The sequence below is a fragment of the Rhinopithecus bieti genome, unplaced genomic scaffold, assembly GCF_001698545.2.
Source record: "Rhinopithecus bieti isolate Rb0 unplaced genomic scaffold, ASM169854v2 scaffold_315, whole genome shotgun sequence".
Taxonomy (NCBI): Eukaryota; Metazoa; Chordata; class Mammalia; order Primates; family Cercopithecidae; genus Rhinopithecus; species Rhinopithecus bieti.
The window spans coordinates 2,548,940-2,564,792 of record NW_016803481.1 but is presented as its reverse complement, the minus strand read 5'-3'; the positions used below and the strand labels follow the sequence as shown (position 1 = coordinate 2,564,792).

Here is a 15,853-nt window from a genome sequence, read left to right as displayed (position 1 = left end):
CTGGAGCTCTGACTTGGCGGGTGCTCCCACATATAGGAAGGCAACAATTAACCCTCCAATTAGCCATAGCCCCAGGAGGGCAGCGAGGTGGCTTCTTTGTACCTTCCACCACTCAGTAGATAATCAGTGCTCAATAAATGGATGCAAAAGGAGTTTCATGACAGCTTTGTCCCTCAACTTTCCTTCCTTCAGAACAAGTCTGAGGTGTCTTTGACTTGATGTTCCCCTTGGTGAGTTGTGTTCACTCAAAGAGAGGCACAGAGACTGACCCATCTGTGTTCTCTCTCCAGCCCAGCCGACCTAAGTACAGACCCCCTCCGCAAACCAACCTCCTGGCTCCGAAGCTGCAGTTCCAGGTAAAGATAGAACCAGATAATGGGAACTTCAGGTCTGCCTCTCATCCAGGTCCTTCCTGAAACTCCATTCTTGTGTCTTAGAGGAGCAGCAGTCACTCACTTGGGTGATGGAGAGGGCCTAGGTTGACTCTTCTTTGGCATCCAGAACAGAATGCAGACTCAGATCACAAGAATTAAAATACTGGTCTCCCAGGCTGTGCTCAGCTGAGACCTGCCTTAAGTCCCATCCCTCTGTCTACAGCGTCTGCTGCTTTGTGTGCCTGCCTGCTGCTCTCTCCCCACATATAAGGCCTCCCTGGCCTCCTTCCCAAAAGGAATCCCAGGGAATATTCCACAGCAAATGGAGTGGCTCCATGGGGCTCCCCAAAGAGGCCTCATCCAGAACCTGGGTGGCCACTGAAGAGACAGCAGGGTTTTACCTGCGCTTTCTCCCAGCTCCATTATCCCCAACCATGACTCTTCCCCAGGCTGTGGGTCCCTGACCCTGAACGTCTCTGTTCTGTGTCTCTCTTGCCTCTAGGAGAGAGGGAGTCCAGTCTCCTCTTATTTCTTCTCTTGCATCCCCCAGCTCAGAGTCACTGCTCAAAAACTGATCCCCTCAACCACTAGAAATAATGTCCATTTAGTTGGTGCCCTTTATAGAAAGGTGGTGTCCCATGGTCCTATATTTGTTCTCAAGGAAATGCCTGAGTGCCAAAACAAGACCATCTAAGGACTAACAGATAAATCCTCTTCATGTGAAGAGAAAGCTTGATTCAGAAGATGGAAACTGTTCTGGAAAAAAAAAAAAAAGAAATATACCCATATGTGATATTTGAAACAGGGAGTTAGGTGGGGTGGCACACACCTATAGTCCCGGCTACTAAGGAGGGTGAGATGGGAGGATTGATTGAGCTCAGGAGTTTGGGACCAGCCTGGGCAATGTAGTGAGACCCCATCTCTAAAAGCAAAGAATAATAAAATTGTGATATAATTATTTTTTAATTTTAAAAAGATTCAAGGCAGCCATGGTGGCATGCATCTGTAGTCCCAGCTATGTGGGAGGCTGAGGCAGGAGGATCGCTTGAGGCCAAGAGTTTAAGGCTGCAGTGAGCTATGATCATACCACTGCATCCCAGCCTGGGCAACAGAGCAAGAGCCTGTCTGAATTTTTAAAAAATAATTCATACATATCTCTATAAATTGGTGTGTTAACCACATCAGTTTGTCATGCAACAGAAACATAACTGTTTTCTAAAGAGACCTGAGGGAGGAACCCTGGTCTCAGTGGGTCAGTAACCAGCGTGGACCCCACTGTGTGCAGAGCATCATAGGGGAATGTTGGATGAATGAGAGGCCACGCTGCTCCACCATCTCTCTCGGAGCAATGGAAGGCCCACGTCGTGTTCTTTATTAACTCCTGGAGAGCAAGCCCTATCCCCCATGGTGCTCATGCGTGGTTTCTTTGTGCTCATGTTTGTGGCAGCTAATTGTCCACCTTCTTGCTTTGTCCCTTGCCTTGTGCTTCTTTGCTTTTCCTGAATAGGTCCCTGAGGGTCTGTGTGCCAGCTCTCCTACGCTCACCAGCCCTATGGAGTATCCATCTCCCGTTAACTCACTGCACACCCCACCTCTCCACCGGCACAATGTCTTCAAACGCCACAGCATGCGGGTAAGAGGGCTCTGCATGCTGGTCCCTGCCCGGACTGAGGAAGCTGCTGGAGGGAGGTGGCTGGGGACACTGGAAACCCCACGTCCTCAGCTCAGGAGGGCCCTCCCTGCTCCCCTGCACCAGTCAGGCCACCAAGCGGGAACTCTCTGACTTCTTTCCTTTTGCAAACACATCAGAAGCTGGCGGCCACACCAGGTCCTGCTCTGGAGGACACCAGCTGGACCTAACCTGCCCTTGGCCCTGATGGTGCTATGGCTAGAGATATACAAATCTCTCCCTCTCCTGATCCCCAGGGGTAGGAAGATCCGTGGCAGCATGGAGGCTCCTAGGCAGGGCACAGCACAGCTTAGTGGTGCTTGAGAGTAAAGGATCCTTCCTACCTGATGGCTTTGGGTGTGAAATCCCTCTTCAGTCAAAGGAAAGGCTTCCTTGTGGCTGCTCCCCCTTCTGCTTTTGTTCAGGGTGCTGCTGGGTGAGGAGTTTAGGGCTAGTGGGAATACAGGCTCATTAACTGGCTAGAGCAGGGGCCTAAGCCACCTCTCTTGTTAGCTCTTTGTCACTGGGTGTTGTTAACTGCTGGTGAAGCCCCGAGTGCTTCATGGCTGGCTTCTGATTGTCAAGTCTTGTGTGAAAAAGACACTTTTGCTTATAACCAGATGCCCACTGGTCTCCAACCACCTTCTTCCATAGAAATGGCCCCTGGTGGTCAGTTGCCATGAACACTTGATCTATGTTACTAAACCAACTAAAACACTTATTTTAGCTCTAACTCTGCATACATGCATAATATTTCAGGCTCACTGAACATGACTAAACTTTTTTTTGAAAAAAATTAGACGTTTATCATAATATATTTGGAAGATATAGGCAAGTATGCTGATATTACTTTCATGCCATTATGCTTAATTTAGTAGAATTTTGAAATGAGCATGATAACTTAGAATTCCAGGCACTACGATTTTTTGTGAAATAAATTTTCCTCTGACCTACTTCGTGTTTCTCTTTTATCTTAATTTAACCAATTTCTGTCTTTGCATGTGCTTAACAATAATAAAACTACATTTTTAAGCATGTGCTATAATTTAGGCCGTGTTCAGTTCCTCCACCCTCCTGCCTTTGACTCTGTATTCATAATTGATTGTTTTAGTAAGTTTTGCTTTAAATTGTGTTATTTTAGAATGAAGCTATTTGCACATTTGAGGGGTAGCATTGCCTTTGTCCAATTCCTGCTTCTCCACAAGGACCTTGTTCAGTTCCATAAAGAGATTGTGTAGTAGGAAAAAAGACCTTTTGTGTCAGGGCTTTAGAAGTAATTGCCATAAGGAAAATCTGCCTAAAAGAACATAATGAGCATGTCTTTAAATAAACAAACCCAAAAAAGTTAAAAATATGAACTCCATTTTATGACACAGATCAGAAACACTGAGAAAGTCTCTTCCAGGTAGAATGCTGAGAAGGTATAATAGGCTCCTCAAAAAGCATTTGGAAGGATTTAACAAAAATTCAGAGGTGGTTTTCCCAGAAAAACAACTTTTCTACTGAGTGGCTCTATAGCCTGACTCATCAGGGAGTCTGTGGGATGCCATACCAGCATTGCGATGGCAGCAGTCTCTCTCTTGAAGACCTCACAATTGAGCTTTAAAAATAATACAATTCAAGGCTGGGCACGGTGGCTCATGCCTGTAATCCCAGCATTTTGGGAGGCCAAGGCGGGTGGATCACTTGATGTCGGGAGTTTGAGACCAGCCTGGCCATCATGGTGAAACATTGTCTCTACTAAAAATACAAAAAATTAGTCAGGTGTGGTAGTGTGCGTAATCCTAGCTACTCGGGAGGCTGAGGCAGGAGAACACTTGAACCCGGGAGGCAGAGGTTGCAGTAAGCTGAGATCACGCCACTGCACTCCAGCCTGGGCAACAGAGCAAAACTCTGTCTAAAAAAAATAAATAAAATATAATAAAAATAATACAGTTCAATAAACGGTACGGCTTGCTGTGACTGGTGGACGCTGTCCTCGGTGCTGAAGGAGGGAGGCTCTGCTTTCAAAGCGCTTACAGTCGACCAGAAGGATCAGGCCAGAAGGATCACTTACCTGTGATGCAAGTCAGAAGGTCGTGGGTATCACAAAGTGGGAGTTCAGAGAGGAGGATAACCCTTTCCAGCTTCTATTTAAAAACTGGGCCTTGAAAGATGGGAAAGATGTGGACAGGAGGAAACTGAGATTCAGGAAATAGAAGAGGCAGAGGCTTCAGTAGGAGCCAAGACTGAGAGGTGGGAAACCACAGGACAAGTGCAAGAACTGTTGGACTACAACAGGAAGGGTACTTGTGGATGTTGAAATGAGGCCAACAGATGGGTCATAGCCAAATTATGGAAGGTGTCACAACTTACAAGAGTCATTTTAAAACACCATGAGTACCCAATTCCTTTTAAGAATAGAAGGGAATTAGCAATGTAAGTATCCATTATCTAATAAGAATATTGGGGATGCATTTCAGCAAAACCAACCTCAAAGAGATTCCGTTTTTTAAGTGTTCATTTTTCTCCTTGAGTTTTATTGTGAAATTGGAAGGCATCAGGATGTCTCCTAATCTGTGTTTGTTAAAATATATGGTATGATCAGGCCTGGGGCATGCTAGGCATTTTAGTGGTGGAATCTTCTCTCAACACTTGTAAACTTACAAATACTTATAAATACTTGTAGAATTTTCTTGATTCTAGTAACTCATCCCACTGGTACTTAACCAGTATATTAAGTACCATACTGATATGAAGAGTACTGGTACCATACTCTTCCTTAACTCATACATTTTTCTCACATCCAGAAATCCCTAGCTCTGTATTTAGAACTTTTGACACTGAGTTCCTGTTTGTCACTATTTGTCAACAGCCTGGGGCGGCCATGCCATTGTGTCTGCAGGTGTTGACATTTAACTGGGGATTTTTATGGCCTTCAAATGTCCTCATTTTGGAGTATCAACCTCTGATAAACAAAACCTATTTCATTTTTATCAATTCCATGATTATAAAATACTCTTACATGCTGGAATCTGTTTTCCTAAAATAAAGTCTAGCTCAGTGGTTCTCAGCTAAGTTGTTTTCCCTCTCAGAGGACATTTGACAATGTCTGGAGGCATTTTTGTTACAACTGGGGAGGTGCTATAGGCATATATTGTGGGGAGACCAGAGATGCTGCTCAGCATCCTACAATGTACATGAAATTGCCCTGGAAATAAAGACTTGTCTGGTTCCAAATGTCAACAGTGCTCAGGTTGAGGAGCCCTGGTCTGACTAGTATTTACTTAACCTCATGAGAACAAGAACATTGTGTAGTTTAAAGTCACTGTCCTCCCAGCACCCAGCCCTGCCACATAGTAGTTGCTTAATAAATAATTGTTGAATAGATTAATGAATAAAGAATATTTCAGCAAGGAACCTAACTTGTGGGGAAACGTGTGATTAGAAATTGAGGTTAGTAATTGAAGCTCAGTGTGCACTAAGTAAAACATCCCAATATAACCACTTTTAAACCATATTGTAATATTCAAGTGTGTTTTGTAGGGCTTAGTGAGGAAAGTCTTTTAAGAGGCTTGGTAGGGATTATTGCTTGCTAAAAGTAGATAGAGATAATTGTTAGCACCTTCTGCAAGTGACTTGTATGCAAATGGCCACTTCAAAGGCAAGGAACTGAGGGACCTGCCAGCTTAGATGTCACGGAAAAGTCCTGCCCTAGCAAAGGCAACTCCTAGGCTTTGTGCAATGAAGAGGATGCCAATAATATTCCTCCTCCATCTGTCCAGGAGGCCAGGGTCACCATGTGCTGCACAACAGGAGAAAAATAGTTTAGAGGCACTGAGCAGATATTTATACAAATGAACCATGGGGGAAGATTGAAGGAAAATAGGAAGACATGCAATACTTTCTGTTTAGGAACTAGCAGCTAAAACTATGAATAGTTCCAAAGCCCTAGAGGTAAGTTAAGGCAAGAGTTAGATTACTAGATCTAGGGAGAGGAAACATTTATCTTATCTCTATCAAACTATATTTCTTTGAATTTGGTTTTTCATTTTATCTATTAGTTCATGCATTTCTTCTAATCGTTGGTTAAATAACTCAAGCTATGATTGCATTTATCTTATCTCTGTAGTGCTGTATTTCATGAAATTTTGTTCCTATTTTATCCCTTAGCTCATGCATTTCTCCTAACATTTAGTTAAATAACCCAAGCTATTATCTTAATAAAGAGTATGTCTTAATAGGAAGGCATGATTGGTGGGTGCATGCTGTTGCTTGTTCTCTCAGGCTCTGCTCATTCATGGACATACGTGGGACTGCACACCGTGAGGCTAGAGGCAGCACCCCTGTCTCTCAAAGCTTCCAGACCTGCCACCTTAGTCCTTAGGTGGAGATAGCATCAGAAGGGTTTGATGCTCTCCAACTAAGCAAAGCCAGCCCCTTGGAAACCCCTTGGATGCTTTTAGTAGATTTTAAAGTAGATTTTAATAGACTTTAATAGGTTTTCTTTTTTAAATCTATTAAATGACAACAACCATCACAAACACTGAGATAATAGTTTTCTTTTTTAAATCTATTAAATGACTGTCCTCCCAGCACCCAGCCCTGCCACATAGTAGTTGCTTAATAAATAATTGTTGAATAGATTAATGAATAAAGAATATTTCAGCAAGGAACCTAACTTGTGGGGAAACGTGTGATTAGAAATTGAGGTTAGTAATTGAAGCAACCATCACAAATACTGAGCTAATAGTAGAGCAGTCACTTGATAAAATATCATGAGCAGATCATGTAATCATTTGAATACAGCGCACGTTGAGCAATATGGGTTCTTGCGTTTGGTATCACATTGCAACGCAGGCACATGCTTCCGGTTGATACCCGGTAACCATCTGCACATATAGCTCTGGGTTTAAGAACAGACTTATGAGAAAAAAGCAGCTGGCCAGGCCAAGGCTTGCTGCTGCCATGAGGTTCTTCAGAGGACTGTCCCTACCTGAGTCTGAGAGCAGGGCTCATTGCATCCTCTCCCTTCTCTCTGCCGTCCTCCTAGGAGGAGGACTTCATCCGACCCAGCAGCCGAGAAGAGGCCCAGCAGCTGTGGGAAGCCGAGAAGATCAAGATGCGACAAATCCTGGACAAGCAGCAGAAGCAGATGGTGGAGGACTACCAGTGGCTCAGGCAGGAGGAGAAGTCCCTGGTGAGCACCCCGGGAAGGATGTCGGTGACCTGCACCCATCTGTGTCCTCTTCCACCTCCCCAGGTGGCTGGGGCAAGGGTCCCCTGCATTCTTGGTGCTTTCAGCTCCAGAATTCTAAGTCCTTTGCTCTTGTTTCTTCCTCTACAGGACCCCATGGTTTATATGAATGATAAGTCCCCATTGGTGAGTCACCAGGAGAGGCCTCTTCCTTCATGCCAAGGCCTGGGAAGACCTCATCCACCATAGGACCCCACCCTTGCTCCTACTTCCAGGCCTGCCCAGCTCCTCCTCAGTGGCTTCCCGTGTTGGGAGGGTGTATTTTCCTTTTCTGCCAACCCCTACATGGCCCTTTTCCTGAAGTCTCCTGTGATTGCACCCTTAACGCTGTCTATGGCCCTCCCCAGGGCCCCTCGGCCTCCCAGAATGGTAGCTTTGGGTCACAAGCTGCTCCCAGAAGCACCCCTGACCCCATGGCTGTGATCTCTAAACACACAGTGGAGGGACTGGGGAATGGGTAACGGGGGAGGGGGTTGTCTCCAGAGCCGCATGAGTGACGTTCACACTTTCTTTCCTCCTTCCTCCAGACGCCAGAGAAGGAGGTCGGCTACAGTGAGTGTTTCCGCCCTTCTTCGGGGGGGTTCTGCTTGGCACCTTGTTCAGAACCACCGTCCTTGCCCACCGCCCAGGGCAGGGAGCAGCAGAGTCTGTCTGCATTTCCTGCAGGATCAGCCGTGATTTAATTCAAAGCGTGTGGGGCAGGCCAGCTTCCCCTCCACTCCCTCCACCCCATTCCTCTCCCTGCCCAGTGCCCTGCCCATCTCTTTCTCAGTGGCCACATCCTCAGGCCCCTCCTCAAGTCATCCCCCTCCTGCATTAGTTTGGAGGAGTTGGGAATTCTCTCTTCCTTATTTCCTGCTCTGTCAGAGGCTCCTGCGGGGAAAGTTAAGCAGTGCCACCTGCCTCTCCCAGTTCAGATTCATCTTCTGTAGGCCTAAGGGACAGAGGAGAGAAAGTGGGAAGGGCAGCTGAGCCCTCAGGCTCTCTCCAGAAGACCCTGTTGAAGGCAGGGAGGGAAGAGCCAGCAGTAAGCCCAGGGCCTGGAGGGGTGGCACTGAGGAGGAGCAGGATGACAGCAGTCACAGAACTGGACACAAGTCAGACATGGGCTTGGGACCATTTATTATCTTCTGAGGTACAGGGTGGTTAAGTAACTTGTCCAAAGTCACACAGCTAATAGTTAACAAAGCTCAGATTTGAACCCAAGTCTTCTGACTTTAGGGTCCCTTCTGAGCTCACCCTCTTATCTTACAAATGAAAATTAAGGCCCTGGGCGTGTGAGCTGCCTGGGGTGGTCACAGAGCTCTTTGGTGGCAGAGGTGAGAATAGAAGGCCAGGTGTGATTGCTCACACCTATAATCCCAGCACTTTGGGAGGCTGAGGTGGGAGGATCACTTGAGCACAGGAGTTTGAGACTGGCTTGGGCAACATAGCAAGACCTCATCTCTACAAAAGATTAAGAATATTAGGCATGGTGATGCCTGCCTGCAAGCCCAGCTGCTCAGGAGGCCGAGGCAGGAGGATTGCCTGAGCCTAGAAGGTTGAGGCTATGGTGAGCTGTGATCACGCCACTGTGCTCCAGCTGCGGTGACAGAGCAAGCCCTATGTGAAAAAAAAAACCAAAAGGAACAAAGTGTGCTGAGTGGACTTGTGTGTGTCTTTGCTCTTCAAAGTGGGAGTGAATAGCATGCTTCTGCTGCAATTTTGCTTCCTTCAGCCCCAAACACTCCGGGAAAACCACTAGAGAATCCACACAAATTTACTCCATGAGCTGTGTCTCCCCAGGGCGGGGGCACCACAGACACCTGCTGGCTTCAGAGAGAGGTTTCTTCCCTTCAGATTACCCAGTACTGTCCCTCAGGCGTTGTGTCCGTCAGGCAGGAACCCCAAGCCAGAGCTGGGGCACCACTGCAATCCCCCCATCTTGCTGGGACTTTGCCTTTTTCTTCATATAAAAGGGACAACAGTGTTGTCCCTGACTTCTGTGAAACCAGAGAGACCGGGAGGTTCTTTCTGCTTCTCTCTTCCTGGATTCAGAGTTAATTTCCCTGAGGTCTCCTGGTGGTAGAGGGGAGGGGGTTCATTTGATGTCAGCAGGTACGAAGGGAAGGGTTGGAGTGCTGAGAACTGCCCCCCACTTGCTGTTCTTTTTGTTGCAGTGGAGTTCACAGGGCCCCCGCAGAAGCCCCCAAGGCTGGGCGCACAGGTATGTGTTGGCTCCGCTGAAACTGATAAGAAATGAGAGTGAGAGTTGCACAAGACTGAAGACCAGGGACTATGAAAGCTTCACAGTTCTCAGAATCCAGTGCAGTGTCCTCATTATACAGATGAAGCCCAGGGCAGGGGGAGTGGGGTGGGGTGCCTTGCCTAAGGCCACACAGCTAATTAATGAAAAAGCAAGAGGAAGAACCAATCTCCCACCCTTCATCCCCCTCCCGGACTTGGAGTAGAACTCCCTGGTCCAGCCTCAGGGAAAGGGGTGTGGGCTCCCTCCCTCTTCTGAGGGTCCTCACTTGGTTTCCAGAACCCATTTTTCTTACATCCATCTGGGGTGGTGCTGGCTTTCTTTCCTCCGGAACAGTGATTCTCAGCCTTGGCTGTCCATTACAATCACCCAAGGAACTTTGAAACTCTCTGCACAGGCCAGGTGCAGTGGCTCACACCTGTAATCCCAGCACTCTGGGAGGCCATGGCAGGAGGATTGCTTGAGCCCAGGAATTCAAGACCAGCCTGGGCAATATAGCAAGAACCCGTCTTTACTAAAAATTTTTTTTAAAAATTAGCTGGACTCAGTGGCATGCCTGCTACTCAGGAGACTGAGGCAGGAGGATTGCTTGAGCCCAGGAGGTCAAGGCAGCAGTGATCTATGACTGTGCCATTATACTCCAGGCTGGGCAACAGAGTGAGACCCTGTCTCTTCAAAGAAAAAAAGCCTACCTGCACCCTATGTCCAGGCGGTGGTTCTATTAGTCTGTTGTGAGGCTACCACTAGTATTTTGTTAAGGCTCCCTGGCTGGAAACTGCCCCAGAAGTGGACAGGGGCAATGCATCATGGGACGGGGCATGATTGTTCTAGAGAATAGTCCTTTCAAATCGGGCTAGTGGTGGAGTTGGCTGCAGTAGTGCCTGCCCAGGAGAGAATCGTGCCACGCCTCTGGCTCTCCTCCACTCACTGGCCACCTGTGTCTTCCCCTCAGTCCATCCAGCCCACAGCTAACCTGGACCGGACCGATGACCTGGTGTACCTCAATGTCATGGAGCTGGTGCGGGCTGTGCTGGAGCTCAAGAACGAGCTCTGTCAGCTGCCCCCTGAGGGCTATGTGGTGGTGGTGAAGGTGAGAGCAGGGCCGGGTCGGGGAGATGGAGGCAGCTCAACTCTGCCCTGAAGGAAGGGGGACTGCGCTTCCTGTTGGCTGGCCCAGCAGATCCTGTTAGAGCAAGCTGGGCCAGGGGAATTGAGTCCCAGGCCACTCATGGGGCCAAGCACCACCCCAGGAGAGCTCTCCCCAGGGGAAACCTGGCTGTCTCCAAAAGCCAGGAGTGACAGCCATCCTGCCCCTTTGTCTCCTCAGAACGTGGGGCTTACCCTGCGGAAGCTCATCGGGAGCGTGGATGATCTCCTGCCTTCCTTGCCGTCGTCTTCACGGACAGAGGTGAGTGTCCCATCCCAGACAGTGCCACAGGCTGTTGCTTTGCTCCTGCACCCCCACCTGTTCCTGCTTATGCTTCCATGAGAGGCTCACGAGGGCTGCCTGGGCAACATCATGTCTGTCCACCGAGTCCCCACCAGGTGGGTTCTGTGTGGCTCATCCCATCAGCTAGCACCAGAGGGCTAAGAGGGCACCCAGGGACCTGGCCAGATGCTCGCGGGGATTTCCTAGTTCAGGTCTCCAGATGATGGCAGTGAATTCTACTGAGGTTATGCTAAAGGGGACACACCTTCCTTTCCCCCCTCCTATTATCGTTTGTCTGGTTTCCTTGCCGTCTGTGTTAAGATTAACATGGATGTGTCATAGAAATAGCACTTAAGCTTTCTTTAATTATTTAATCTGATTTTCTTTATTTAAATGAGAAACAATCACTGAAAATCAAAACAAGAGTCTTGGTGTTCCACGAGATGGTACCTGCAATAGGGAGAGTAAAGGCCCCCAAAGATGTCCACATCCTAAGCCCTGGCACCTGGAAACATGCCACCTTCCATGGCAAAAGAGACTTTGCAAATGTGATAAAGTTAAGGACCTTGAGATTGGGAGATTGTGCTCAGTTATCAGACTGGGCCCAGTGTTGTCACAGAGATCCCGGGATTAGGGATCTCTGTGACAACACTGGCTGGGTGTGGCAACTCACGTCTATAATGCCAACCTTTGGGGAGGCCAAGGCAAGTGAATTGCTTGAACTCAGGAGTTTGAGACCAGCCTGGTCATCATGGCAAAACCATACAAAAATTAGCTGGGTGTGGTGGCCTGTGCCTGTTGTCCCAGCTGCTCAGAAGGCTGAGGTGGGAGGATAGACTGAGCCTAGGAGGTGGAGGCTGTAGTGAGCCATGGTCACACCACTGCACTCCAGCCTGGGCAGCAGTGACACCCTATCTCAAAATAATAAGTAAATAAAACAAGAGGGAGGCAGAGTGTGACAAGAGACACACGGTCAGAGTGACAGATGTGATGGATGAAGGAGGCCGCAGGCCAAGGAAGGTGGCAGCCTCTTGGAGCTGGAGAAGGCAAGGAACAGGTTCTCCTCTGGAGCCTCCAGGGAGAACCAGCCCTGTGGCCACCTTGACTTTAGCCCAGTTGGACCCACTTCAGACTTCTGCCCTTCAGAACTATAAGACAATAAATCTGCGTTGTTTTGCGCCACTAAATTTCTGGTAATTAGTTGCCAAAGCCGTAGGCACACAATACAGTGCCATGGAACGTTTGTTGGTTGTCCGTCTGGAGCCCTTTGATCCCCTGCCTCCCAGCGGCCAGCCCTGCGGCACAGATGACTACCACATCCCGCCACTGTCCCTACTGTCAGTGGCTGCCCAAGGCAGGAGAAGGCAGGAGAGTTTGGGCCAATTCCTGGCCTCTCTCTCAGGGACAGTGACAACCCATACAGGAGCCCTAGGTGGGGCTGTGGGGCTGTCTCGTCTCAGTTAAGAGCTCCTTACCCTTGGGATGCCAACCCATTCATTCATTCATCTACTTCATTTGTAAATACCTCTTGGGCACAGCTACGAACAGGCACACCTCATTTTATTGCACTTGCTTTCATTGCACTTCCCAGATATCTCGTTTTTCGCAAACTGAACATTTGTGGCAACTGTACAATGAGCAAGCCTATTGGTGCCATTTTTCCAGCAGCACGTGCTCACTTTGTGTCTCTGTCACATTTTGGTAATTCTCACAATATGTCAAACGTTTTCAGTATGATTGTAACTGTTACGGTTGGTGATTGGTGATCGGTGATCAGCGATGTTAGTATTGTAGTCATTTCGAGGGGCCATCATAAACTGTGCCCACATAAGACTTATCAATAAATGTTGTGTGTGTTCTGACTGCTCCTCCGACCATCCATTCCCCTATCCTCCCCTTGGGCCTCCCTTTTCCCTGGGACACAACAAGATTGAAATTAGGCCAGTTAATAACCCTACAGTGGTCTCTGCATGTTCAAGTAAAAGGAAGAGTCGCCCACCTCTCACTTTAAATCCAAAACTAGAAATGATTAAGCTGTATGAGGAAGGCATGTTGAAAACCAAGATAGGCCAAAAGACAGGCCTCTTGTCCCAGTTAGCCACGTTGTGAATGCAAAGGAAAAGTTAGCTACTCCAGCGAACACATGAATGATAAGAAAGTGAAACAGCCTTATTGCTGATATGGAGAAAGTTGGAGTGTCTAGATGGAAGATCAAGCCAGCCACAACATTCCCTTTTGCCAAAGCCTAATCCAGAGCAAGGCCTTCAATTCTATGAAGGCTGAGAGAGGTTCAGGGAGTTGCAGAAGAAAAGTTGGAAGCTAGCAGAGGTTGGTTCGTGAGGTTTAAGGAAAGAAGCCACCTCTGTAACATAAAAGTGCAAGGTGAGGCAGCCAGTGCTGATGGAGAAGCTGCGGCAAGTTCTCCAGAAGATCTAGCTAAGATCATTGATGAAGATGGCTCCACTAAACCACAGCTTTTTCAGTGTAGATGAACGACTTTCTAGTGGAAGCAGATGCCATCTGGGACTTTCATAGCTAGAGGAGAAGTCAATGCCTGGCTTCAAAGCTTCAGAGGACAGGCTGACTCTCTTGTTAGGGGCTAATGCCGATTGAAGCCAGTGCTCACTGGCCATTCTGAAAACCTTAGGGCCCTTAAGAATTAACCTAAATCTACTTTTCTTATGCTCTATAAATGGAACAATGAACCCTCAATGACCGCACATCTGTTTACAGCATGTTTTACTGAATATCATAAGCCCACTGTTGAGGTTTACTGCTCAGAGAAAAAAAAAAAAAAAAGATTATCTTCAAGTATTACTACTCATTGACAATGCCTCTACTCAAGAGCTCAGATGGAGATATTGAAGGAAATTAATGTTTTCACTGCATCCGTTCTGCAGCCCATGGATTAAGGAGTAATTTCTACTTTCAACTTCTATTATTTAAGAAATGCATTTCTAAGGCCATGGCTGCCATAGATAGTGATTTCTCTTATGGATCTGACTAAAGTTCACTGAAAATATTTTGGAAAGGATTTACCATTCTAGATAATATTAGGAACATTTGTGATTCATGGGAAGAGGTCAAAATATCATTAACCATTTGGAAGAAGTTTATTCCAACCCTCATGGGTGATTTTGAGAGGTTCAAGGCTTCAGTGGACGGCTGAGCGGTGGCTCACGCCTATAATCTCAGCACTATAGGAGGTCGAGGTGGGAGGATCAGCTGAGGTCAAGAGTTTGAGACCAGCCTGGCCAACATGGTGAAACCCCATCTCTACTAAAAATACAAAAATTAGCCAGGCATAGTGGCAAGTGCCTGTAATGCCAGCTACTCGGGAGACTGAGGCAGGAGAATTGTTTGAACGCAGGAGGCGGACGATGCAGTCAGTTGAAGTTGCACCACTGCACTCCAGCCTGGGCAACAGGAGCAAAGCTCAGTCTCAGAAAGAAAGAAAGAAAAAAAAAAAGATCGGATTCGCATTTTAGAAAGCATGAGGGGATGTTTCCATGAAGGGATGGTCAGGCTGGGCCTACACAGGGTCAGCTGGAGTCTGAGATGTCAGTCCTTGTAGACCTGACTCCACCCTGCACCAGGTGTTGCATTCAGCCCACTCCTAGGTCTGATTTGCTTCCAGGGAACTTCTGATTGCCTTGGCCAGCGCGCAGGTGGACACCTCTGTGGCTTCCCTATCCTCCAGGCATAGACTTTGTAGCCCCTCAACCTGTCCTGTGTGATCTTCCTACAGATCGAGGGCACCCAGAAACTGCTCAACAAAGACCTGGCAGAGCTCATCAACAAGATGCGGCTGGCGCAGCAGAACGCTGTGACCTCCCTGAGTGAGGAGTGCAAGAGGCAGATGCTGACGGCTTCACACACCCTGGCCGTGGATGCCAAGAACCTGCTCGATGCTGTGGACCAGGCCAAGGTTCTGGCCAATCTGGCCCACCCGCCTGCAGAGTGACGGAGGGTGGGGGCCACCTGCCTGCATCTTCCGCCCCTGCCTGCCATGTACCTCCCCTGCCTTGCTGTTGGTCATGTGGGTCTTCCAGGGGGAAGGCCGAGGGGAGTCACCTTCCCTTGCCACTTTGCACGACCCCCTCTCCCCACCCCTACCCCATGCTGTACTGCTCAGGCTGCAGCTGGACAGAGGGGACTCTGGGCTATGGACACAGGGTGAGGGTGACAAAGATGGCTCGGAGGGGGCACTGCTGCTGCCTGGCCCTCCTCCCTACGCCAGCCTGGTCGGTGCAGGGGGCTCCCGGGGGTGGGGGAGTGTCACGTGGTGCCCCTAGCTTTATATATGGACATGGCAGGCCGATTTGGGAACCAAGCTATTCCTTTTCCTTCCTCTTCGGCCCTCAGATGTCCCCTGATGCACAGAGAAGCTGGGGAGAAGCTTTGTTTTGGGGGTCAGGCAGCCAGTGAGATGAGGGATGGGCCTGGCATTCTTGTACAGTGTATATTGGAATTTATTTAATGTGAGTTTGGTCTGGACTGACAGCATGTGCCCTCCTGAGGGAGGACCTGGGGCATAGTCCAGGAACAACCTAATTGGGAGTCCAGGCACAGGACGCTGTGTTGTCAACAACCAAGCATCAGAGGGAAGAAGCAGAGAGATGTGGCCAAGATAGGACCTTGGGCCAAATCCACTCTCTTCCTGCCCCTCTTTCTCTTTCTTCCTTTACTTTACCTTTCTTCTTTTCCCTCTTTTCTTACTCCTCCTTTTTCTCCCCCCGACCCCCCATTCTCATCTGCAGCTCATTTTCTCGCGTGTTTGCATAACATTCTTTTAACTTCTTTCTATTTGACTTGTGGTTGAATTAAAATTGTCCCATTTGCTTTGCGGTTTGTTTTGTTTGTTTGACCCGCCCTTTGTGGGAGAATGGGGACTGTGAGC

The 15,853-nt window shown here is 48.2% G+C and overlaps 1 protein-coding gene across 6 annotated transcripts in view; it reads left to right on the top strand.

Moving 5' to 3' along the window:
* Nucleotides 1–15,799, top strand: part of PTK2B (protein tyrosine kinase 2 beta) — a 139,603-nt gene extending 123,804 nt beyond the window's left edge. For 4 of the 6 annotated variants that reach the window (XM_017885206.1, XM_017885197.1, XM_017885189.1 and 1 more), the window contains exons 23-31: nt 291–356; nt 1,882–2,007; nt 7,076–7,222; nt 7,370–7,405; nt 7,807–7,831; nt 9,439–9,485; nt 10,477–10,614; nt 10,852–10,932; nt 14,702–15,796. In XM_017885206.1, coding sequence (XP_017740695.1) covers nt 291–356; nt 1,882–2,007; nt 7,076–7,222; nt 7,370–7,405; nt 7,807–7,831; nt 9,439–9,485; nt 10,477–10,614; nt 10,852–10,932; nt 14,702–14,917 — 882 coding nt within the window. In that variant the 3' untranslated portion in view covers nt 14,918–15,796. Of the gene's footprint in view, nt 1–290; nt 357–1,881; nt 2,008–7,075; nt 7,223–7,369; nt 7,406–7,806; nt 7,832–9,438; nt 9,486–10,476; nt 10,615–10,851; nt 10,933–14,701 lie in introns of all 6 variants that reach the window. The other 2 variants (XM_017885180.1, XM_017885219.1) reach the window with 2 other exon arrangements.
* Nucleotides 15,800–15,853: the final 54 nt, after the last annotated feature.